This window comes from Sphaeramia orbicularis, chromosome 9 (assembly GCF_902148855.1).
Source record: "Sphaeramia orbicularis chromosome 9, fSphaOr1.1, whole genome shotgun sequence".
Classification (NCBI taxonomy): Eukaryota; Metazoa; Chordata; class Actinopteri; order Kurtiformes; family Apogonidae; genus Sphaeramia; species Sphaeramia orbicularis.
This window is the reverse complement of record NC_043965.1, coordinates 44,810,778-44,838,640: the sequence shown is the minus strand read 5'-3', so window position 1 is coordinate 44,838,640 and position 27,863 is coordinate 44,810,778. Positions and strand designations below refer to the sequence as shown.

Below are 27,863 nucleotides of genomic sequence, written 5' to 3'. Positions count from 1 at the left end.
CTTGCAGCTAGGCTCCTCAAAATAAAAACATGGTGGTCACTCCTTTCATTCTCAGTGGAAAATGTAGTATTTCAAGATAGTTTGGACATGAAAAAGCATTTTGGTGATATTTCTAGCGAGAAATATACATTGAAATTTCACAATATTCGTTCAGGTCTTGTAAATTATCTTTAGTTTTTTTGTTATTACGATGCCGAGACACGAAATATTCTTTTTTTTTTCTTCCCTTTTTTTCTTTTTTTTTTTCTTTTTTCGTGAAATATTCATCATAATAACAAACACACCAAAGATCATTTACAAGAACTGAACGAATATTGTGAAATTTCAATGTATATTTCTCGCTAGAAATATCACCAAAATGCTTTTTTATGTCCAAACTATCTTGAAATACTACATTTTCCACTGAGAATGAAAGGAGTGACCGCCATGTTCTTATTTTGAGAAGCCTAGCTGCAAGTGGTCACGTGACCCGTCTGCAGGCCAGTGGAAAAGAATGGGATAAAAAAACATGAACATTTTACAATTTTCAGGCTCTAATTATGAAACTGATACATTTTACACTGTGGATAAACGTAGCTATTTCACATTTTGATATGAGACTGGGTTGGGGGTGGGGTCTGTAACATGGATGTTCTGGCACCACACAGGACGGGACAGGACAGCCAGGACACGGTACCTCTCCATCATGGTGGCTGCCTCCTGCTCTCTTTTCCGTCTCTTTCTCTCAGCAATGCCTCGGAACGCCCTGCCAGGATGTCAAAGTGTTAAGCCGATTTGGAAATGAAATAGAATCTTTTATGTGCGTTTCTTAGAGCTGTGTCTGAACCCAAACTGACCAAAGGGTTAAATACACGTTACAGAGCTAATCTACGTGTGAAATCATTTATTACAGAGGTTTTTATAAAGTGTTTGTGTTAAGTTTTTGGAAAAGTCACAATGTTTAACTTCTGATTTAAGCCCTATGGGTTCAGTTGGGTTCGGGCATGAAGACAACGTTTTAGTCAGGGTGGGGTAGAGCAACAATAGAGGATTTAATGTAAAGGGTTAGTGGTCCATAAAGGAGTTAGTGAGGGGTTTATTCAGCCTTGCTAAGGGTTTAGTGTTAGCAGCACATGGATGTTTAATCCACCAGACACTGTGGGAAATGGTGTAAATCTGCACGTAGTACACACACATACACACTAGGGGCACAATGCAAGGTGGGGGTCAGGAAAAGACACAAGAGAAAATACTGCACCCTGCCTGTTTGACGCCTCTATCCATCTGTACACAGGTTTTCTGCAGGTTTAACCCTTAAAGGCGTAGACCTGTTTTTGTAGTGTACTCCACATTAATTTTAACCTTTCATAAACGTATTTGAATGTATAAGTCTATTCTAGGTCTGCTCCCATCCTACCTTCTGACCTACATCAGTCAGAGAACCACAGACACTTATAGAGGGTATGCATGTGACGTCACCGCTAGCGGAAGTCGCCGTGGTTCCGCCCACTGAGTGGCAGAAAGAGGGAGATGAGTGACAGCGTTGGCTTCAATACTGTCTAAACTTAAGAACAATATTGAATAAAAAATGGGGAAGAGCTGTTGAGTGATTGATTGTATGAACAGGTTTGAAAAGCAGTCGGAGCTATCGTTTTACAGACACCGAAAGACAAAGAAAAGAGATGTAGATGGATCCACAAATCCAGGAAACCAAACCTAGATCTGTGGATCCCGTTTGGTGTCAGGTAACATTAATTTATGCTGTATTTTTGGGTCAAATCAGACCTTAAATGACGTATTTTTTTGGCTAACGTTATTTCTTAGTAAAGCTCTTGGTTTCATGATCAGATCTTTCATGGTTTTTGTCTTCATTTTGTGATTCTGAACCTTGCGCTCCTACTTGATTAGGAAACTGACTGAAACTGAGGCTAACCCAGTTTTTCAAACACAGGGAACTGGAGAATAAAGCTACGACAAAGTATTAGGGCCACATAAGAAAATAAAAGCACATGTCACTACAACTATGAACTCATAAAATATTGATATAAAACCCATAATTTTATGATAATAAAGTCAAATACAAAAGGAATCACAATGTTATGAGAATAAAGTCGTAGTTATAAAAAAACAAAACAAAACGTAATTTAACAAAAATGTCATTCGTTTATGAGATAAAAGTCGTCATATTCCGACAATAAAGCCATAATATTACATGAATAATGTCGTAATTTAAAAACAGGTGGGAAAAATATCATAATTTACAAGAATACAGTCGTACCCTGCTGGTCCACAGCAGTAGTATCTGTGTTGTATAAAGTACTTGATCTGAACTAGACTCAGTAAATCTCCTCAGTCCCAGTAGATCATGTGTCTACTGTAAATGCACTGTGGATCAGCTGGTTCTGGGTCCTAGTTTTGGACCCTGGTTGTCAGTGATGATGAAACCATGTATATTTGTTTCAGGTAAAAATAGCGATGATCCCCTCCACCCTGGATGCCAGGATACTCCATTTCTGTCCACATGTCAGTGTTCATGGACCACTTGTTCTTTGGTAGCTCGTACAGATCCATGTCCAGTCCAATTGTCCTTAATTTAATTTCATATTTCACATTTTCCTGGTCTCACTGTGTTTACCGCTGTACTCCGTCATGTTGAGCAGGTTGGTTTTTGCCACTCAGTCTGATTTAGAGGGGCGTGGCCTGGGGGGGAAGTGACGTATGTGCATACCCTCTATAATCTTCATTCTCAGGAGCTTTTCTTTTTGTCTGTTCCTAAAGTTACAACTGAGCAGAGGAAAAAGGCCTTCACTCGGAATAAACTACAAAAAAACCTGAAACTTACACATCTGGTTTCACTGGACACTTTCAAGAGGATGTTGTATGACTTAGAGACAGAGACATGTGGCTGCAGATGTTTGGTCTGATGCACTTTATCTTCATCTCGTGGGCACTTTTAGCAAAGTTGACTGACTGGATTTTGTGCTTTTTTATACAGTGTTGTGCAAAAATATTATAACACTTGTCAAATCTTAAGAAGCTGGTGGTTTATTTTTTTTTTCCCAGAGCCTGAATTTCACTTTTTTGCTATTGCAAAAGGTAAAGGCAAAGGTACTGAGAATATTTCACCTACAAATTTATCAGTCCAGTCCTTTATTTATTTATTTTTTTAAAAAAACATTTTACTCTAATATTTAGTATGGCCCCCCTTGGCAACAAGCACAGCAGTGCATCTTTCTGGCACTGTGTCAATGTATTTTCTGAGTGTTTCAACCCCAATGCCATTCCATGCCCTCAGAAGCTCATTCCAGAGAGTTTCCTCAGAGTTTCCTTAGATTGTTGCCAAGGGCGGCCACATTTTATGAAATCACAAAGCAGTCCAAATTCTAAAACTAAGATGATCCTTTTTTTTCACTGTATTGCTTATGGTCTATAGAGACTCCCCACATGTGGTTTGGAGAGTATTGCCTTAAAAACCCTTTGGAAAGTGAGATTAAACTATGTGTCCACAAATATGGACGTCATGCATGAAAGGGTTAAGATTACATGCATCATCTTTAAGTATTCAACATAACTTTATTGTATAAATGATTCTAAATCGTTTCAGTTGCATCATTGTTTGCAGTTTTCCTGTCATGGCGGCTCTTCTGTCCATTGGTCAATGTGAGGACGTCTTTCCCACAGGGGACGGTAATGGCTCTGACAGGATGTCACTCGTAATGACAATCATCTGTGACACTATATGTCAGAAATTAAGTCATGTCCAGCCCTTCGCTTTTGACTGACAAACAGTCAGACAGCTGATGAGCTCGGAGATGACGGACGTCTGAGTCCGTACGCTGTGTATCACACAGACGGATGTGTTGCACTGTTTCTGCACTGCTCTTACATCAGTTTCTATACACATTCTATCACTTTCCATTCCTTCTACTTGAAATAGACAAAGGTGACTTTTCCTTCCTCCTGACATTCTTTCCACAATCTGCCAATCTGCCCTCCTCTGGTTTTGTACCATGAAGTGATCCAACAACTTTCCTACTTAACTTTGGAGATAACCTCATCTGTCAAAGATGTTTATTTACAGCTACTGGGATGGTAACACTTAAAGACCCGATGTTTTCAACTACCAAATTATTTTTTTGTCTTTCCCAAGAGAGGACTGCAAAAATATATTCCAACTGAAAAAACTGTATAGACAGAACAATGAAATTAAATGAACAGTTCTAAGTTTTTACATTTTGCTTCATATTTGTTTTGCATCTTGTGACATACTTATTGGCTTATTTTGGTCTGGTATCGTAATTGTTTTGCACCATTTCGTCAGGTATATATTTACTAGTGCTGGGCAGCGATTAAAATTTTTAATCGCAATTAATCGCGTGCATTTCTGTGATTAATCACAGAGTTATATGGGGGTTTGCCGGCATCAACAGCGTGTATTGCCTTTAAGTGATATTTCAGACTCAAAGTACTCTGGTGATAAAAAAATAATTCCACATGTCAGTGCTTACAAACAACTGTGTCCTTCTCAACCCCACCATCTGAAGACATTTAAAATGAAAATGTCCATGGAAAAGACCGATACTTTTCTCCATGTTTATGTTCCCACCAGTTTATTTCCGGTTGTGAGTGATTGACAGGAGTCTTAAGCCCACTAATAAGTACTAATACTAATAAGCCCAATAATATGTGATATTTAGTTGTTCAAAGCAAGCAAAGGGGGCCCTCTAGTGGTCAGAATAAGTCACACTAACGTATGTTTTGTCCTTGCGGTGTTACCATAGCCAGTTCGGACATAAGTTTCCTTCACTCTGTTTGTATGGCCCGAAAAACATTTGCCTGTGAGTATTTTATGTTCAGTTGTTGTAAGAATGAATAGTATAAAATATCTCTGATGTGAACCTTTGTTGCTGGATGAAAGACATTGTAAATCTTAAATTAATCTGTAAATGCTAATCGTTAGCATGTCTATGGATTTTCCCATTCAAGTTAGCATCAAGCTAGCGATCTTTTTCCCATTCATTTAGATGTATAATGCCCTGTAAATATACTAAGGCAATGAACAGAGCTGAGACATTTTTTGTATGTATGTTGCAGTTTTACAGTGAGTCTCAAGTAAAATATTTGGAGACAAGTTTTGGGCGTCTGGCTTTTCTTAGGAAACCTGTTGTCTATCTGCCGAGCTAATGCTACACACACACAAGCAGGGGCAGAATAATATCAGTTAGAATAAAACGGCATTAACGTGAGATTTAAAAAAATTGTCGGCGTTATTTAATGAATGCGTTAACACGGTAATAATGCATTAACTTGCCCTGCCCTAATATTTACCTATGTTTTGTTTGTTTTGTACTTCCTGGATATGCAATTTTGCACTTGCTTTTGCATTCATTTTTTATTATCTTTAGAAGAATTTTGTTTGGTTTGTCTGACTTTATACAGTATGACTTTATAGCTGGTTGTGTATAGCTAACCATTAAGGCTATTATTATTTAGAAGGGGGCAGGATATATAAGATTTTCTTCATCCTCCTTTTTTGAGCATGGGTGTGTAAATGTTTGTTCACCTGATGATTATTGAATGTCTGCTGATGAAATGCACAACCATGAACAAAATAAATGAAATGAAATTTATACCTATTTATTATAATATCATCTTCTGCATTTGTTTTTTTTTTTTCAGAGAAAATCTTTTTTTTTTTCTAGATTTAATTTATTGATTATGTACATGTTCATTAGATGGTGTATTTGAGGCACATAACAAAATAAAAACACTTGTCACAACTAGAATAAAGTCATGAAATATCAAGATAACATCCATTATTTTATGAGAATAAAGTCAAATACAAAAAGAGTCATAATTTTACGAGAATGAAATTGTCATATTTTGAGAATAAAGCCATAACATTACAAGAATAATGTCGTAATTCAAAAACAGGTGGGAAAAATATCATAATTTATGAGAATAAAGTTGTACCCATTTGTCGTATAATGGAGAACTTGGAACATTTTGTGAGGTTCTACTTTCATTTGAGGTTTATGCACAGGGAAATACTGAGCCTATTAGCCCCGCCCACCATCAACACATTAGCATTAGTCTGAGGACTTTGAAGCCAGTTTGCAGATGGTCGGGTTTGTTTTATCGTAAGAACTGAATGGATTTGGAGCAAATTACTTAACTAACTTAAGGCTTGCAATTTCTAAATTATGACTTTTTATTGCACTAATGCAAATTTATTTTCAAAATACTACAATTTTAATCTCATAAAAGTACAACATTATTTTCGTCAAATTATGATTTTTTTTTTTTTAAACTACGACTTTATTCCCCAAATATTATGACTTCCTTCTTGTAAAATTATGACTCTTTTTGTATTTGACTTTATTCTCATAAAATTTTGGGTTTTATCTCCATATTTTGCGACTGTCTTCTCGTAGTGAAAAGTGTTTTATTTTCTTACGTGGCCTTACTACACTGTCGTACATAGAAGCTCATGGGAAATTCAAAGTTATTGGATCAAATCTGAAAAAAATTAAGAAAAAGTTACTTTTTCAACAAAATATATCATTAACTGGACATAAAAACGTGTCTGCAACCACTGCCAACTATCCAACTCCATGGGTTTTACCGGTGAATAAATGTTGTAGAAGATGACAGTGTTTCCACGGTAACTACGGAGCCTCTGAACGTCCAAATGGGTCATATCTGATGACCATGAAAAGATGACAAACTGTATTTTACACCAATTCTTCACATGTATTGATAGGACTAGAAGTTCAACGGTTATTGAACATTTTAGATCAGCAGATGTTTGGGTCTTCATGGGTTAAACTTCACTTCTAAAAGAACAGAATCAGGGTTTTCAGTGTTGTTCAGTGGCTGTATTTCTTTATCACGTCTCACGGTCTGAAATTAAAAGTTTTCATTTCTCCAAAGTCCGTTTCAGGTGACTGACAGTTTGGTTACTTTAGATCCAAATAAAACTCCTCAGGTTGAATCACTATAGCACAAAAGATCAGCACCCTCTCAAAATATCTGGTACAAGCCTGTGGGCATGAAACGCCGCTGAAGTTGACTACAGTTCCACAGATGCATTTGAGTAAGAATCAGCCAATAGTTTAAAGCTGTTTTACACGTCAGCTATTTGGGTATAAGCTTCGTTGCATTCTCTAATTGGTCATGTCCCATTGAAACAGTTTATCAAGTGAAATTCAACAAAGTTTGTCATTTCTGATGATCAATCGATACACTATGAGTCCCAGTACTAGATGACGATGTGAAGCAGCATGGGATTATGGGAGTTGTTGTTTTCACCACCATTACTAATGAACCTATAAGACATCATAGTTACAGGCAACATAATGTATTTAGGGCTGGGCAAGTTAATGTGTTATTACCGCGTTAACGCATCTCACGTTAATGCCGTTTTATTATAACTCATATTCTTCTGCTCCTCCTTGTGTGTGTGTAGTGATTAGCTCGGCAGATAGACAACAGGTTTCCTAAGAAAAGCCGGACTCCCAGAACTTCTCTCCAAATCTTTTACTTGAGACTCACTGTAAAACTGCAACATACATACAAAATATGTCTCAGTTCTGTTCATTGCCTTAGTACATTTACAGGGCATTATACATTTAAATGAATGGGAAAAAGATCGCCAGCTCGATGCTAACTTGAATGGGAAATCCATAGACATGCTAACGATTAGTATTTACAGATTAATTTAAGATTTACAATGTCTTTTTATCCAGCAACAAAGGTTCACATTAGAGATATTTTATACTATTCATTCTTACAACAACTGAACATAAAATACTCACAGGCAAACGTTTTTCGGGCCATACAAACAGAGCGAAAGAAACGTGTCAGTTAGTTCCTTCTTATGTCCAAACTGGCTACGGTAACACCACAAGTACAAAACATACATTAGTGCAACTTATTCCGACCACTAGAGGGCCCCCTTCGCTTGCTTTGAACAACTGAACATCACATATTATTTTGAAAGTCCGTTGCTCTCGCTCTGTGAATACACGTAGGTAAACCATGGGTCACAGGAAGAGGGGGATGTTGATCAGGGTTGGTTTGACAATCGGTGTCATCATGCGTTTCAACCAGTGACAGCATTTGGGGTGGGCTTAAGACTCCTGTCAATCACTCACAACCGGAAATAAACTGGTGGGGACATAAACATGGAGAAAAGTACTGGTCTGTTCCATGGACATTTTCATTTTAAATGTCTTCAGATGGTGGGGTTGAGAAGGACACAGTTGTTTGTAAGCACTGACATGTGGAATTTTTTTTCATCACCGGAGTACTTCAAGTCTGAAATATCACTTAAAGGCAATACATACTGTTGATGCTGGCAACCCCCCCCCATATAACTATGCAATTAATCATGATTAATCACAGAAATCCACACGATTAATTGCAATTAAGAATTTCAATTGTTGCCCAGCACTAAATGTATTATAAGAGTAGGTTTTTAGTGATGTGTAGAATACTGTTATATATTTCACTGAGTATATTTACATGAACATTAATAGTGTTATTCCAAATGTGACAATATTTGGAATTTGATAGGATGATCCATTTGGGACTGACTGAACCAGGCCTTTATCCAAATGGAGTATTTTCTGATGAAGACATGTAGGATATGCTGATATTATTCTGGTTTTATGAGGAGTTTTTGGATATGTATAAAACACATTTGTGAAATAAATCTATTTTGCATGTTTGACTACATCTTTGCAGGTTCTTACCCATGAGTCCTGCTTCTACCCAGCTGGAGTAAAGTCAAAGATCCTCTCTGGTAAATATGAATACATCTGAAAGTCATATTATTACCCTGCCCCCCGAAGGGGAAGAAAGGGGCATTGTTTGTTTGTTTGTTTGACACTTTTCTAGTGTCATTACCCAGAAATAGGGTTGAAGATGGACCTGTGGAGGGAAAATTGTTGACTGAATTCATACCAAATTGGGTTTATAAATTGCCAGTGACCCAGAATATATGTCATTAAATTTTGGGAAAAGTAGGTCAAAGCTTCAATTTTTATGAATTTTTAAATCTTTTTTGTTTTTACCCATTTATGTATAATGGGCAAAAATTCAGTCTGTAGCAGCAAAAACTATTGGGTGTTTTTTGGGTCTAGATAAGACCGTGCCAAGTTAATAAGGCATTTAATGTTTAAAGAGAGTGCCTTGGATTTTCTTCCAGTTTGATATCTAGATGTCATTACATTTTGGGAAAAGTAGGTCAAAGTTCAAATTTTTATGATTTTTAAAAAATCTTCCCATTTACTTATATGGGCGAAATATCTGAACATTCGAGGGGCAGAGCTTGTTGTGCCTGGCACCTCTTGTTGGATTTTTTTTTTTTTTCGGATAATTGATTTTTAAGGAACACACCTACTGTTAAATGTTATGACAGAAGGATATCGACCGCATTATGGATATGGGCAAATACTGAAAGGCCGATATTTTCCCAGAAGAGTCTGAAAAAACAAAAACAAGACTGGAAATATCCATTTAATAGACCTTAATTTTATGAATTTGTACAACTGTATGTCATTTATAGGATGTAACGATATGAAAATTTCATATCACGGTTATTGGGACCAAAATGATCACGGTTATCATTATATCACAGTATTATTGAAATTGTGCTCAAATGTTAAAAAAAAGTCTTTATACACACACTGAAATAATTTAACCAAGTTGTATTTAAAAAACAACAAACAAACAAACAAATAAAATAACTGGTACATGTACCTTCTGTTGGCAGAAACATTCAAGTATTAACCTTTAGTGGTCTGAGCCTATTTAGGTCGTTTTTCAATACTTCTGATTTTGCCTTTCTATACTATATAACAAATGTTACTATACCCATGTTTGGTATCTTTTTTTTTCAGCACAACTTCATCTATTTCATCTGCCTATTATTTTTTCACTTAACCTACTATATCAACATAAAAGGGAACAAAACACAAAAAAATATATAAAATCCAACTTGATAAATATATATAATTTATTGCATGAATAACACAAAGATGCTTAACAACCTTTTCAAAGACTTTAAAAAGTGAATATTGGTTTCAAATATTAGGTATAAAAATCAAAATTGTAATAAATTAAAACTATACTAAATATTTGACATAAAGGCAGATCTTTACATAGGTGTTTTTTCCCCTAAAAGTGCAGTAATCAAACACGGTTATCATAATTAGATTTAAACCGTAATACTTACCGTCTGCAATTTTTACCGCGGTTATCATTGTACCGTAATCGTTACCTCCCTATTTATTTATTTATTTATTAAGAGACAAATGTATTATCAACAGCCATGAAAACTGGTTTTTCTGATTTTTTCTTTTCCAAACTAAGGGTAAAAACCTGAATGTTCTGGCGTGTCTCCTCCAATAGTCACTGATTAATATTCCTGCTCACGTGCAGCTGTTTCATACCATGATTACAGACAGTGTTTTTATCACTGGTGCCAGATGTTCCACTGTGTGACCTCAGCTTATCTCTTTGTTCAGTTAAACACCTTCTGGAAAAGGCCAGGTTTTTGACACCTGCTCATATCCTAAACATTGCTGGTATCTGAAGTCACACTATTGCTGACATTTTCTTTAGATTCATGCATCTCTACCACAGAGGATCTTTGTCTCTACTCCAACTCATCATAAATGAAGCTGTGTGCCACAATGACAGTAAAATATGCAAATTACACTCATTTTCCAAATGTGCTGTATACATGTCCAAAAACACGCACAAGACTGGACAGAATAATATCAGCATGCCCCAAGTCCCAAAAAAATAATCACAAAATGCGCTAAAGGCCAAGAATATCCAAATGAAATCCATGAAATATATGACACTGGCCAAATTCAGAAGAATAAATATACTTACTGTGATACAGAACATTAGTGTTAATAAAGAGGATATGATGTCACTGATAGGCCACTCTAACCATAACCACAGCTACAATAAATATGATTAACCCTTTCATGCATGATGTCTACATTTGTGGACACATAGTTTAAAGTCACTTTCCACAGGGACATAAAGGCAATATTCTCCAAACCACATGGGGGCAGTGTCTATAGACCCTAAGAAATACAGTGAAAAATAGTATCATCTTAGTTTTATAATTTGGACTGCTCTGTGATCTCATAAAGTTAACCTCCTAAGACCCAGCTATGAGTTTTGAGTTTCACAGCTTTATACAAAAAAACAACAACAAAAAAAGTGTTCACCTCAAAGGACATTCTGTAACTTTTTTTTTTAAAAAAGCATCGAAAAAACAGTTGCATTATGATGTTTCCAATCCAATATAGGCAATTATTTGATTAAAAAAAAAAAAAAAAAAACACAAAAAATTGTACTTTCCTAGGTCTCAGAGCTCAAAAATCTTCTTAATAAAACCATATTAAGTAAATAAATAACTAATAATAATAATAATAATAATAATAATTCAAAATGCATTTCAACTTTAGCCTAATTTTGAGTAATAAAATCAATCCAAAAAAAATCTTGAAACTTTTTTCAGAATTCATGTATGAAAGGGTTAAACAAAGGATTTCTCTTAATTTGACTGAAATAATTCAATATATTGCCCATAAAGTTGAAATAACTTTGCTTTCAGACACATTCCTCTCTTTATTCCTATTTATAGACATCAGTTATAACCTTGATGAATGATTAATCACTGAGTCCCAGTTACGGAATAAATCATATTATCACAATCATTTCACTAGAAGAGGCAAAAATAGTCCAACTTCATAGTCAACAGTGCATATGTATTTATGAACTCCTTTAGATAATTAACATGAATATTTTACACATTGTAGCTGTAAATCCAACAGCCACGACATAATTGTGAAAAAGTATGTACTAATATTTCTTGAATCCAAATCTTATTGTGTAAATACAGTCAACCGCTAGACATGAATGCAAAATCTCTCCCTGAGGTTTCTCTTTTCCCACTGGGTTTTGGGAGTTTTTCCTTGTCGAGAAGGAGGGTCTAAGGGACGTTAATCCTTTCCTTCTTCTACCGTCTGGCCTGGTTACACGTAAAAGGCAGAATTAGATATTCTTTAGTTAAATTTATTAGAAACATCATAATTACAAAAACACCTGAACTTCCTTACAGTAAACTGACTTTCTTCAGTGACGTCCATCAATCAGATACTGATGGCACAGCACTCTGTTTTAAGTAATGTTTTTCAACCAAAAATGCTTTGCGCTGGTTAGGGGGTACTTGGCTGAAAAAATATTTCACAGGGGGTACATCGCTGAGAAAAGATTGAGAACCACTGATCTAGAAAGTTTGTTTTTTGCTTGTTGTGGAGCTGTTTTTACTTATTGTTTCAGTTTTTTAGTTTATTTATTCTTTTTTTTTTCTGTTGTTGTTGTTAGTATTATTATTATTATTATTATTGTAATTGTTTTGTATTGTGTGCTGTTGTTGATTTTTGTGTTGTTGTGTTGAGTGTATGTACATCCTGTTTGTTGAGTGAGTTGTGGGAAATTGTGGTGCTTTGTTTTTATGTTGTTAATGACCCCAGGAAGAGTAGCTGCTGTGGTGTGCAGCAGCTAATGGGGATCAAACAAATTATAATAAACTAATAAACTGTGTCTTTTTTCTTTTTTTTCTCTCTCTCTCTCTTTTTTATTAGTGCTGGGCAGCGATTAAAATTTTTTAATTGCAATTAATCGCATGGCTTTCTGTGATTAATCATGATTAATCGCATACATAGTTAAAAGGGGGGGGGGGGGGGGGGGGTGCCGGCATCAACAGCGTGTATTGCCTTTAAGTGATATTTCAGACTTGAAGTACTCTGGTGATAAAAATAATTCCACATTGCAGTGTTACAAACACAGTGTCCTCTCAACCCCACCATCTGAAGACATTTAAAAATGAAAAATGTCATGGAACGAGACCGGTACTTTTCTCCATTTTATGTCCCCACCAATTTATTCCCGGTTGTGAGTGATTGCACAGGAGTCGTAAGCCCACTAATAAGTACTAATACTAATAAGCCAAAAAATATGTGATGTTGTCATAAGAATGAATAGTTTAAAATATCTCTGATGTGAACCTTTGTTGCTGGATAAAAAGACGTTGTAAATCTTAAATGAATCTGTAAATGCTAATCGTTAGCGTGTCTATGGATTTTCCCATTCAAGTTAGAATCTAGCTAGTGATCTTTTTCCCATTCATTTAAATGTATAATGCCATGTAAATGTACTAAGGCAATGAACAGAACTAAGACTTATTTTGCATGTATGTTGCAGTTTTACAGTGAGTCTCAAGTAAAAGATTTGGAGAGAAGTTTTGGGCGACCGGTTTTTCTTGGGAAACCTGTTGTCTATCTGCTGAGCTAATCGCTAAATGCACACAAGCAGGGACAGAATAATATGAGTTATAATAAATGGCGTTAACATGAGATAAAAAAAAAAAAATTGTCGGCATTATTTAATGAATGCATTAACACGGAAATAACGCGTTAACTTGCCCAGCCCTATTTTTTATGTTTTTATGTTATATACCTGTTGTGAAACACATTGAGTCTGCCTTGTGTGTGAAATGTGCTCTATAAACCAAGTTGAATTGAACTGAATGCAAAATAAAAATCCTATTCATCAGTGCAGCGTTAAAAGTTGATAAAATGGTTTACTTGAAGCAATGAAATGGTTTCACCCCATTGGATTTCCATCATAGGTTGCATAATCTAATGGCATTTTGCTGCCTTTAAGTTGCATAAGTGGTACCTGTTTGCGTTGCTGTAGTGTGTAATATTGGGAAACCCTCAGGAATCACAGGTCATTGTTGTTTCTGTACTGTTGTTCCCTGCACTTACTGTACTTTTCTCTCTCTTTTTTATGTTTTTTATGTTATATACCTGTTGTGAAGCACATTGAGTCTGCCTTGTGCATGAAATGTGCTCTATAATTCAAGTTGAATTGAATGCAAAATAATATCTTATTCATCAGTGCAGTGTTAAAGTTGATAAAGTCTGTTTTACCTGAAGCAATGAAAACACTTTCACTTATAGGATTTCCATCATAGTTGCATAATCTAATGGCATTTTGCTGCCTTTAAGTGCATAAGTGGTACCTGTTTGCGTTGCTGTAGTGTGTAATATATGGGAAACACCTCAGGAATCACAGGTCATTGTTGCTTCTGTACTGTATTTTCCCTGCACTTAATGTACTTTTCTCTCTCTTTTTTATGTTTTTATTATGTTATATACCTGTTGTGAAGAACATTGAGTCTGCCTTGTGCATGAAATGTGCTCTATAAATAAAGTTGAATTGAACTGAATTGAAAATAAATATCCTATACATCAGTGCAGCGTTAAAAGTTGATAAAGTGTTTTACTTGAAGCAATGAAATGGTTTCACCCATAGGATTTCCATCATAGTTGCATAATCTAATGGCATTTTGCTGCCTTTAAGTGCATAAGTGGTACCTGTTTGCATTGCCATAGTGTGTAATATATAGGAAACACCTCAGGAATCACAGGTCATTGTTGCTTCTGTACTGTATTTTCTCTGCACTTAATGTACTTTTCTGTAAATCTATATCCTCAAACACTCGGTCCAGCAGACAGTGAGGCTGCAGGGGTTAAGGACACAGAAGACTGAATAGCACAAAGCCACAGGAGGAACAGGGTTCAAGACATGTTATCTAACTGACATGGTGAGAAGAAGGAAGAGGAACGAGGAAGAACAGTGGGGGCGGTTGAAAGAGTTACTCACGATATTCTACAGTCGTGGTTTGGAAACCGGCCACGTAGAAGACGTAGAAGAGGAGAGGAAGAAAAGAAGGCAAAAAAGAAGAGAAGTTAGCACCGAGGCCAACCAAATACTCCACAAACACAAGAGACAGCTTTAAAACGTTGAGGCGAGGACATGATGAGCGGCGAAAAAAAGAAAAACTCACGTTGAATGGAGCGCTCAAATCTATTAACTCAAAATGTCAGCGAGCAAAGAGCATGAAAGTTCATTTAGAAATAATAAGAAAGAACAATGAGGAAGAGTGGAGCGCACAGGGGATGAGAAGATGCCTCTGAATCTGATTAAGACTCACACACAGTTCTGAATCAGTTCTGCAGAGGAATATTATCAACCAAACAGATGTCAAACTTTTCTTTCAGGGAAACGTTCAGCTCAATTTGATCTTAAATGGGTCTGACCAGTAAAATAAAAGCATGATAACCTGTAAAAAATGACACCAAATTTTTTTGCTGGTTTAAACCCTCCGGTATCCTGTCCAGTAAGGCCCTTACTAAACACCAAGTGTGCCTTTTTCGCACACTCGTGGAATAATGTCAAAAAAAAAAATTTCATTCAGTTTGTTTTTAATTCTTTTACAGTTTTTTTCTATTTCATCAACTTGAGCCATGAATAAAAATGCCAAATACTCAATAACTGTCACATTTTTTAACCCTTTAAATGCCGTGTTTGTAATGTAAACAAACCATTTTATTTTATGCAAAAAACACAATTTTTTTTTTTTTTTTTTCAATATACTACACAAAAGTGGATCACATATTATTTGATTTTTGCAGCCTGGCATATGTCAATGATTAACTCCAACATTGGTTAATTTGCATTATTATTTTTGGCATTAGGTCAAATGATCAAAAATACTAGCATCTGTCACCAAGTGTGCGTAAAATGCACACCTATAAATCAAACTATTAAATATTATATATTGATTTATTTTTCTGCTCTAATTTGATTTTATTTTTGTAAATCAAGGTCAGCCCTACATAATCATACATATCAAATGGAAGAAATAGTGCGTTTTAGGCACACTTGGGAGACAGATGCTAGTCTGGTGATTTTCTTTTGTTTACAATGTGCAAATTTTAGTTGGTGGCCAGAATTTTAAAGATCATGCAAAAATGAACAACTTTTGAATTCTAACCTTATTTAAATTGTCAAAAATAACATCAAGTTTTTTAAAATGAAGTGCAAAGTGTGCCTAAAAGGCGCACCCGGATACCGGAGGGTTACTGTATAAAAATAATATTACATTATGACTATAAATAATGACAACTCCAAATGATTCTCTTTGTTTTAGTGCAAAAAAAATAACATTCAGTAATGAAAATATTTACATTGACAAAACTATCCAAACAAAAAATATGTGAATAACCTGAAAAAATTGAAATTGCTGAAGGAAAATAAGTGCAATTTTAACAATATTATGTCTAAACTTAGACTGGATCTACAAAGGCATAAAACATTTTGAAACAGGCAGAATATAGTTAAAATTGCACTTAAGTGTCTTTAAATATTTCAGGTTATTCACATTTCACTGTTAAAGGATAGTTTGTTCATGTAAATATTTTCACAATTCAATATAATTTTTTTGCATTAAAACAAAGAGAAAAAATTGAAGATGTCATTATTTATGTCATTAAGAAAAGATAAGATAAGATAAGATAAGATATAACTTTATTTATCCCACTGCAACATACAATAAGCAAGTGCAGAGAGGACAGGTAGAAAAACCCCCACAAATGAGTGAAAAATAGAACAGAAAAATAAGAATTTGGTATATATGCAAATATTTACATAAATGTAGAATTCAAGTTAAAAGTTATTAAGATAAAAAATAAATAAAGAATAAAAAATCAAGTTAAATATTCTTTACGTATTTACATTGTGGTTGCACATGCATATGTTGTGACATTGGGGGGGGGGGGTTATGCTATTATTATTATGCTTTTTTTTTTACTTGAAACCATAATTGGTCTGAATGTGGAACCTGAACTATAACAGGTTTGACACCATTGACTGTTAAAAATCTTTAGTGTAAATTTTGCACTTTGCAAATTCATCCCCCGGGCTGGATTGGAACCTTTCATGGGGGGGGTTTAGGCCCGTGGGCTGCATGTTTGACACCCCTGGTATAGAGAACGGAGGTGAAAGACACTGAGTGGACAGTCATTTCCATCCATGCATCCGCCTGAACAGCATATGGACACGTGCAGATGGAAACGGTAGAAAAGGAGGAGAAATGCCAACATATGAGGAGAGACAAGTGGGCGTGGGACACACAAGGGCAGAGATGGCACTGCTTTGTCTGTTTGAGGGTCGTAATTATAAAATCTGGGTGATAGGTGCTAATTAAACAGTCACAGAGTGGGAGATCATCTGTAAGAACCCATGTGGGAGTGAATGAAGTGTCTACAACAGAGCTTTTGTCCTTCTAAAACTGATCCAGTCTACTCCAACATCTTTCCAAGTCTGTCATTTAAAGCAGGGGGGTCAAATGCTTTCCAGTCCAGGGGCCACATACAGCCCGAATGTGTGCAAAATAATCACCTAGAAAGAAAAATACACGTTTGTGTTTGTTTTAGTGTTAAAGTCAAATTGCATTATAAAAATATGAACAAGTGGTTCCAGGCACAACAAACCCCACCCCTCGGAAATATTGTAGCTTATTTTGGCATCGATCTAGCTGATGTCATCATGTCTTTATGTGTGCATATATCAGCATATCAATTTCCTCTATATATATGTGTCAAGTTTGAAGTAAATAGAAACAAAATTGATGTTTTTATAGACATGCAAAATTTTGCCCATTATAAGTAATGGGAGAAAAAAAAGAATTTAAAAATTCATAAAAAATTTGAACTTTGACCTACTGTTCCCAAAATGTAATCATAACTATTCTGGGTTACTGGCAATGTATAAACCCAACTGCACTGACATCAGCACATGTATAGACATGATGACATCAGCTGGATTGATGCCAAAATAAGCTACAATACATGCGAGGGGCGGGGTTTGTCGTTCCTGGAACCACTTGTTCTGTGTAATTTTTGCACTTTGCAAATTCATCCTGCAGGCTGGATTGGACCATTTGGCCCAAAGCCTTATGTTTGACACCCCCGATCTAAAGGACATGCTTTGTTTCCTGTGTATAATAATGCTTCAGCTTCAAGGACATAAAAGTGCTGATCAGTATCACATCATACTAATATTTTGATGTCAGTACTTAACTTTGACTTAGATGTGCAGTAAGAATGGATAGGACTTATATATATATATATGTATATATATATATATATATATATAGTTATCTTAATTTCCTCATGATCAATAACTAAGAAGACTGACCAATGAATGACTAAGATGTTAGGCCAAAGAAACATTAACATATCATAAAAAAGTTAATCATAATAAACTAAACTAGAAGTTCATTCTCTATCCCCCTGCCCATATTATGTAAAAGAAAATGATTACTTTGAAAACAAGAACAGAAATTGGAATTTTTTTCATCTATATAATGAATATTTAGTGTAAAAAAAAAAAAACTATATTGTTTGGTGTGTTATGGAATTAAATTTTTACATTTACACTCTAAAAATGACAATAATACTGCAAAATTGACTTAAATTTCCTGAATAACATTTTTTAAATAACTTTTTTCTTATAAGAATAATAATTTTTAATTAAGGTTTTCATTTTCATGTTACACTTTGTAGATATTCAGTTAACCCTCTGGTATCCGGGTGCACCTTTTAGGCACACTTTGCACTTCGTTTTAAAAAACTTGATATTATTTTTCACAATTTAAATAAGGTTAGAATTCAAAAGTTGTTCATTTTTGCATGATCTTTAAAATTCTGGCCACCAACTAAAATCTGCACATTGTAAACAAAAGAAAATTACCAGACAAGCATCTGTCTCCCAAGTGTGCCTAATACGCACTATTTCTTCCATTTGATATGTATGATTAGGGCTGACCTTGATTTACAAAAATAAAATCAAATTAGAGCAGAAAAATAAATCAATATATAATATTTAATAGTTTGATTTATAGGTGTGCATTTTACGTAAGGGCCTTGCTGGACAGGATACCGGAGGGTTAACTCATTAAAATATAAACTTACGGAAAAATAGATTTGATTAATAATCTAATAATGGCAGCTTTTGACTCCAATAGACATGAGTATTCTACAGGCTGAAGAACTGAAACAGACAACAGGACTGGCCAGTTCTTTGTTTATAACACACTAGCACTGGCATTGTATATTTGTGAAACCAGCTCGTGAGAAATAGGGGAAAGCTCCTGATTTTGTAGATGAAAGCCACAATGCTCTGAATGTTGGAAGGAAGAGGCTGGACCACATCCTGCCAACGCGGTGGTGGAGCGGTAAGACAGTGATGCACAGAGTGGGAGTGGAGGCGGGTTTCCATGCCATACTCACGCCTGCATGGTGGTGGTGGCTGTCTGAAAGCTGAACATATTCTCTTTGGGGAACCAGCTATTAGGATTGTCCTCTGCAAACATAGAAGAAAGGAAAAGCATGGTATCAGCGAGCAGAACAATTAAACGAAGGTCCTGTGTGTGTGTGTGTGTGTGTGTGTGTGGGGGGGGGGTGCATGTTGACAAGTTTGAGATGAATAGGATAAAAATACTATTTGAGCTAAAAAAAAATTATAATTATAATTATATTTTTAGGATCCACTTTTATATAAATAAAGAACATTTTTTTCCCCTTTATTTCTTACTTGCAAATTGTTGCTAATATTGTGGTCGGATGACTTTCTCTGAATTGAGATAATAAGACAGTCTGGATGTTGGCAGAGCTTTTGTTTAGAACAGCAAGTAGAGCATCACTTTATTCACATCGTATCTATGCTGACACAGGGGCTCGTCTTCAGTCCAGCAATATATGGAAATAAATGACAATATTTTTGAATATTGGAACATTTTGCTCTTATTTTGTGGGTCTAAAGTCATTCTTACACTGTCCAAAATGTCTTCATCAACAATGGGTCTTGTATGCTACGTTAGGGCCTGGTGCCACAAAGTCAATTTTCTCAGTAAACCAATATATGGACGAAGTCAAGGGAAGGTCAGCATCTGGTCAAAAAAATCAAATTACAATAATCTGCACCAAACTTACATTTTTGGGCAGGGAATTACTTATATTTGCAGGAAAATGTATTTTGAAATGAGAAAAAATTTGTGATAACAAAATTGGAGGAGTTTTATGAGTGTGAATATAAACAAACAGAATCATGGCCGGACTGGAGGAATATTTTGCTATAATTAAGCAGCTGTTTGATACGTACAGAAGCATATTGCATTCACACAAAAAATCAATTCGCTCTGTTTTTCTGAATTTAGAAAAACAGCCAAATTTACATTTTTTCAGAAAACTATCTCGTTAATTCAGAAAATTCTGTTTGTTTATTTTTTTCCCTAGTAACGACTACTTCCGGGTCAGACAACTTAACTATATTGAAAATAGCAAAATCGAATGAAACAGTCATTATCCGTTTTTTCCATTTTTCATTTGAGCACAAAATTGTGAAATGGAAAAACAAACCATTATCTGTTTTTCATTGTGGTTTTGAAAATGAAAAACAAAAAAACAAGTGGGTTTTTTTTTTTTTGTTTTTAGTTTTTAAATTTAAAAATGAATGAACGAATAATACACAGATTCTCTTCCATGTCAACACATGGAGTAGAGCAGTACATTTAATTCCAGGTCACATCTGACCAGCCATTGGTTCTGATCGTGTTCTGGTCTCTTTTATCTGTTTTACCAACTTTGGATTTCTTTTATAAATAGGTGTGTGTGTCTCAGTTAGATGCATAACTATGTCGATAAAATCATTTTGGACCATGTTCAGTGATGCATGACTCAGTTACTGAAGTAAAATAGTAATACTAATCATCTGCAAATGGATCCTTTTATCCTGATAATGTCTGTAAAACTAAGAAATAAGACTGTGTATGGGAACAAAAAGTAGATGTTACACTTATTAAGCAACAAAACTAGATTCTTCTCATAGTTCTTTAAACATGTTTAGGTGATCAGCTAGGATGTTCCATTCACTTCTGCATGGAATGGATAATTTGCCTTCAAATTGAACATGTTGTCCTCCTCGTAGATTCTAAAGCTTCCTATATTTGATATATAAATGTAGAGTGTTTAACACACAGGTATCAAACATGCGGCCCGGGAGCCAAATCTGGCCCGCCACAGGTTCCATTCCGGCACAAGGGATGAAAGTACAAAAATGAACCGGAACAGTCCAGGTTGTCAAAATCTTTTTGGTTCAGGTTCCACATACAGACCAATGAGATCTTAAGTAAAAGTAACAACACAGTAACCCATAAATAATGACAATGACAAATTTTCTTTGTGAAAAATTATGTGGAAAAAATTTAAGTGAAAAAAATAACATTACACTGTGAAAATATTTACATTTACAAAACTATTCTTTCACAATAAAATGCAAATAAATACATAAATAAAAACAAAGATGAACAACCCGAAATGTGTAATTTGAACAATATTCTGCCTGTTACTAAATATTTTGTGCATTTATGGATCCAGTGTGATCTGTAGTTGTGTTAATAATACGAGATGTAATATTGTAGAAATTGTTCAAATTTTAGTTCCAAATTCCAAAATTTTTAACAATATTCTGCCTGTTACCAAATGTTTACATAACACTGTGTGTAATGTACATGTATAAATAATAAGTCGAGGCATAATATTGTTAAAATTGCACTAATTTTTCAAATGAAATTTGTCTTTTCAGGTTATTCACATGTTTTTTGTAAAATGTAAATATTTTCATAATTTAATAGGGTTTTTTTGCACTGAAACAAAAAGAAAAACTTTAATTTGTCATTATTTATAGGTTATTGAGTCATCATTTTACTGGTCTGGCCCGTTTGAGATCAAATTGGGCTAAATATGGCCCCTGAACCAAAATGAGTTTGACACCCCTGGTTTAACATATTTCAGCCAATAGAATCTACAAGGTAGGTAAGAATGTGCTTTTAGATTTTAAAAGTCAAACCTAATGATTTTGCTGTATTTTCCAACATGATATTCAAATGAGTTCAGCTCAAAGGTCATGTTTGGTCATTCTATGGAGCTGGATACATATTAAATGCTCTACTTCAGTATTATATGCATGAATGATATAGAAGTGGATAAAACTGCATAAGAGCTTTGATGTGATTTTTAGTAAATATTGCTGGTGGAAGGTGATGGTAACTGGGGGTGAGTTCAGCTGCTGTAGGAGCATCTGGAGGTTTAGAGAGTTGGAGAAGATCAATATATGATGGATACATAAGATGGATCCTTCTAAGAATCAAACATTCAACTATTTCTGAGTAAGTCTATGAAAGTGGGACAGGTAGGAACAGAAAGGAGACCAACCCTTACAGCTGTCAATCACATATTTAACCCCCCACCTATGTGAAAATGCCTGTCCTCAGCCAAAATCGAGTGTTATGGGGTTGATTTTCTACTGCCCCAACACACAGAAGCCACTTGAATTACAATATGCTGAAAGGTTATTAAGGATTTTTTGCTCAGTCGGGCTAAAAAACGATCAAGCACTGCAGCTTTCAGTCTGTCATCGTGGCTTCCTAGTGTCAGCAAAATACATGACATAAAATCTTTCACACTGAAGTGGACTAGCCAAACACTTGATAATTAGACTGAACTACTCAATGCAGTAAAACTCCATAATTATATTAAGATATGCACTCTTTATTTACCCCTGTCCTCAGAGGACGCCCTGTCCTCGCTGTACATCCTCTCCAGTTTCTTTCGGGGTTTCCCTCCATCCCGCGGTGAGGTATCGAGGTCCAAGGATCGCTGGCTCTGACACGGAGCCCGAATGCAGGCCACACAGTCCGGGGTGTAGTCGTCCCGCGACCCACCTCGCCTCATCCCCCATTCTCGGATGTTGTTGGCGCTCCCCGAGTTCTGCAGCGGTTGTGACGATGACGCCGGGCCTCCGTGATGCTGGTGGGCGTGGTGATGGCTGCTGCTGCTGCGGTGATGGCTACTACGGTGATGGCTACCGCGGATGACGGTGGCAGACGGTTGGCTGGTGCAGGACGGGTTGTTGGTGGCAGCTGGGCCCTGGGACAACGGCTGCTCCCTGGAGCCCTTCAACACCTCCAGCTCCAGGCTCTCCTCGCTGCCACGACCCCCCAGAGTCATCCCGCCCTCCCTGGTGATCGTGTACACCCTGGCCGGTTTAACCACCACACTCCCCTCTGTACCTCTGGTGCTTGGTGGGTCCTCTGAGGAGATGCTGTGCTCTACAGAAAGTCTGCGTTTGGCGCCCGAAGCCTGAGCCTGAAGGGAATTTGCCTGAGGCTGAGAATGCGAATGAGCGCTTGGATTAGACTGACTGGACTGGGTTGGTTTGGTTACGGGCAAACAGCGGCTTTGTGGTGGCAGATTGTTGTTATGCAAACGACTAATGTTTGGAGACTCACAGTCCTGGCCAGGGAAGGTGTCAGACAGTAGATGATCTGGAAATAGAGGGAAAGAAGAGAAGATACAAGAAAAGCAATACCTCATTACTAAAGGTTTGGCCTCATGAATCAATTCCAGTCCTCCGGTCAACGATGCAATAAGATGCAACGATGGCATTCTCACTTTCTATATTGGTGTACAAGGTTATTTTTTCATCAATTCATGGGAGAAATCAGATAAATCTTCCATTTAACATGCACAGTGGTTAGAAGACATTATGTCCTGCTTAAGACTGGGGAAAATTAGATACTCACTTCAGCAATCAAATGGGAAATTCCAGAAAGTGTGGGGTCCCTTCCTAAAAACATTCCAGACCCTGTAAATGCTTGACTTTTAAGTGCAGTTTAACAACGCTGCTTACTCCGTACTTACCTCTAGAGCAGGTTTCTGTCATGATGGTGTTCCCTTATTATTTCTAGTGCGTTGGCAATGACTGAGGAGGGATTATTTTATGTACAGTTTGTTGTTTACTCTGTTTTGCTTTTTTTTTTGTTTTTTTGTTTTTCTATGGCGCTAGCTGCGTTTAATTTACACCCATGCTTATTTAAGATTTCTTTAATGACCATCCAGCACTGCACTTATATTATATTGAGAAAACTTCAATAAAAAGATCCTGATCAAAAAAATCTTCCATTTAACCCTTTCATGCATAGTGGTCACTCCAGTGGACAGTTCTTCTCCAGCTGTTCTCTTGTATATTCATGGGTTTTGTTGTTTTAGTTCCATATCAGCCAACACAGTGGACGCTTATGCCCCATTATACACTGCGAATTCATACCATTACTGTAACTTTATGTTCTTGATAAACCTGATCTGCACTAACATGATTGAGTGTAAATCAATTGCTAACACAGTTACACAGTGCTAACAGTTTTCTTAAAAAAAAAAGTTTTTTTTTAATATTATCTCTATGAAGTGAGTAAGAACTAGTATTAGAGTATGATAAAAGGTGAGAAAACATCAGATTAGCTGCATCAAAAATGCTTTTGTTTCATAGTTTTCACACAGTATATCACTTTCTGATATTGCATTTTAAATACATGTTTCTTTGCTTCAAAAATTAAAGACATGTTGTCCAGCTGAGTGGACATGTTTGTAACTCCATGAAAAATAGGTTATTTAAAAAAAAAAAAAAAAAAATCAATCTCATTGTTTTTTTCATGCCTAAAGAGGATTAAAAACACTCAGGAAAAAAAATCTTGACTAAGGTTCTCATAATTCATGCATTAAGGAGTTAAACACCAAATTACAACAGTCCAAAATGTAAACATCTGGATCTTTTCATGACCGTACACCTCCGTTCAACATCGATCCTCCTGCTGAATACCCACTGGTCTTGGTTCTATTACAGTGGATGTCTAAATCGAGAATCCTAATTATTGCTGAACAATTATTGCTGAGTAAAATGTAAATGACCAAACAGGTACGAACAAATGTTTGCTTGTAGATTTAGCAGCAAAAGTGTAAATATTTGCAAACCACTGATGTTTTCGGGAGGATGAAATAGAAAAGCAGAAAAGAAGCTGGAAGACAGAAGAAGATCAGTGAGAGTAATCAGGACTGAAGATTCAAGAATGATGGGTTTGTGCACTACAGAGAGTTCTGAAATAAGATACCAAAGCCTCGCCGTCTGCAGGGTCATGGATAAACAAGTGCAGGGCATGATATCAGTGTAAACATACTAGACGGTGAAGCTTTTCATTTTCTACAGCGGCAAGAGCAATTTCCCACATGTGTTCAGTGACCTTTTGATTTAATTCCATATAAGAGTCCTTATGTTGTGAATGTTTCCTTTTGATAAGTGTGTCGCCGTTTACAACAGTTCATCTGTGGAGGGCTTGGAAATGTAGTAAAAAATAACAGAGCCCATTGTTGAACTACTGCAGCTACTAGCTTAACTGTTAGCATCAGTTGAAGTAGTGTTTTGAGCGGGTTGCTTTCATATCAATCTGGCATTGACAAAGATGAAAACAAAGGGAATTTTATCTGTAATTTTTATACGTTTTAGTTAGTTTTGTAAACACACAATACAGTTTCAGTTAGTTATTGCTTTTTTCTTTTAATTACAGTTTTTATTTATTTCAGTTAACGAAAATGTTTTCCCAATTCTAGTTTTCGTCATTTCGTTAGTTTTCGTTAACGATAATAACCTTGGTCCCATGTGGCCCACCCTCAGGAAGGAGCAGGACTTGGTAGTTCTAAAGATCAACCGTACAAATTATCAGAAGTGTCATTCATATGAGTCTAAACTGCAGATTAGGGATGCACTGATACCACTTTTTTCCAGACTGAGTACAAGTACGAGTACTTACTTTTGATTTAAAAGACCGTCTGATGCTATTAGGCCTGCAGGAAAAGCCATTTTCCTAATTTAACAGCAGAGCAATAAGTCTAAGAAGGAAGCTGACTGTTGGCCAAATGTGTGATCCATTTATTTCATTGACCTCCAAGTGTGTGTCAGGGGTGAAAACAAAAGAAACTAAAGGTGACAGTAGTTCAGGGCTATTTGTGTGCATCCATTCCTCAAGGCATAACTTCTTTTCCATGACCAGTGAAAAGAGCGTTGTATTTAGACTGGACCAGAGTGGTAGAGAAAACAGAGTGGCAACACTTCTACAGACTTCCATTGTAAAAATTGGCGCCAATAGTTCCAAACATTGAGTATGGCGGCGTCGGAAAACACATTAATGCTCCGTTTCCACTGCACAGTACCAGCTCGACTCGACTCGACTCGACTCGGCCTTTTTGCGTTTCCGTTACAAAAAAGGACCTGGAATCTGGAACCCAGTTCTAGCTTTTTGGTATCACCTCCGCTGAGGTTCCAAGACTGGGGACCAGATACTAGAACGTGACGTGTAAACAATGCAGACCACTGATTGGTCAGAGAGTCGTCTCTGTGACCCACCGTTTTACAAAAAACAGATGTGGAAGTTTATGGTAAATATAGCGGTAGGCTAATCCACATGATGACAGCCCAAAACTACACCATGGTTTGTCGAGGAGGTTCAGACGTAAAAATTTAGCATGAGCTTGAAGAGACAACACGCAACGAGTGAGTTTATCAGCAACTCTGAGAAGATGACACGGAAGTAACGCGCCGCATTGCTATGACGACCAGGTACTATAAAGTTGGTAGTATCCTGAAATGGAAACGGTCTCTAGAAATAGGACCTGGTACCCGAGTCAAGTCGAGTCGAGCCGAGCCGAGCCGGTTCCACATAGTGGAAACGCGGCATAATTTCTATTGCAGCTGATCTAGCAGCTCCAGCACTAAGTTAATAAGATATTATAATCTTTCAAATTATCCAGTGTATTTCCTGTATTAGCGGTCATTTATGTTGTAAATTCTGTTTTCTTTGGCATGTGTTAGCGTTCGTATACATTTATATCTTAGAACTGTTATTAGGGATGCACTGACACCACTTTTTTCCAGACCGAGTACAAGCACAAGTACTTACATTTGATTACTTGCCGATACCAAGTACCGATAATGAGTACTTAATAATACCATTCCAGTTTTTAGTTACTTTTGTAAATGTGCTTTATTGTCGTTGTCATTAGTCTGACTGGAACAAAGTGCTGCTACTGACATTTAATGTGTTGGAATGAGCGTTTCTCAATCAATCCACCAGAGGGCACCGCTCTGAATTAACCCTTTCATGCATACTGGTCACTACAGTGGACATCTATGCTACAGCTGTTCTCTTGTATATTCATGGGTTATATTGTTTTAGTTGTTGATCAACCAACACAGTGGACGCTCATGCATCATCCCCTCCACTGCAATTTATACCATTACTGTAACTTTTCTGTTCTTGATAAACCTGATCTGCAGTAACATATCTCAGTGTGAATCAATTGCTAATTGTTATTAGACATATTATTATAAATGAGTAATAACTAGTATTTAAGTATGTTAAAATGTGAGAAAACATCAGATTAGCGTCATTAAAAATGTTTATATTTCATAGTTTTCACACAGTATGTCAGTACATGCAATGTTTCTTTGCTTCAAAAACTAAACGCATGGTGTCCAGCTGAGTGGACATTTTTGTAACTCCATGAAAAATAGGTTCAGAAAAAAAAAAAAAAAATTTCAATCACATTGTTTTTTTCATGCCTAAAGAGGAATAAAAACACTCAGGAAAAAAATCTTGATTAAGGTTCTCATAATTCATGCATGAAAGGGTTAACAATACTGGTCAAATACCACGAAGAAAAAGAAAGTTTTTTGTGAAGAGGAAGAAGAAAGTCAATAATAACAAACATGGTGATGACAGAGGAGGTAATACTAATGTGATACCAATGTTTATATTAATGAGTGTAGCTGTCATAAATCTGTCAGTAGTTTTTCACTAACTCACAGTCGCTCTTTGAACAGATCCTCTACCTCCACGGTTCCCAGTGGTACTGCTGCGAATTCACCGTCTGGGTACACATCCGCGAGCACCCGGAAAACGGACAGATTTATGTTCAGAATGTAGGCAGAGGATGAACAGAACATTCTGTCCGTATCCATCTGTATCTTTAATGTAACTTTCAGTCACTGTTACT

At 36.2% G+C, this 27,863-nt stretch overlaps 1 protein-coding gene across 1 annotated transcript in view; it reads right to left on the bottom strand.

Moving 5' to 3' along the window:
• The window catches only part of nsmfb (NMDA receptor synaptonuclear signaling and neuronal migration factor b), a 159,302-nt gene that overhangs the window by 78,907 nt on the left and 52,532 nt on the right, over nt 1-27,863 (bottom strand). The window contains exons 3-6 of the mRNA XM_030144610.1: nt 22,538-23,305; nt 19,212-19,284; nt 14,740-14,745; nt 677-745 (exon numbers count right to left, since the gene is read on the bottom strand). Of these exons, the coding sequence (XP_030000470.1) occupies nt 677-745; nt 14,740-14,745; nt 19,212-19,284; nt 22,538-23,305 (916 nt within the window). The remainder of the gene's footprint in view (nt 1-676; nt 746-14,739; nt 14,746-19,211; nt 19,285-22,537; nt 23,306-27,863) is intronic.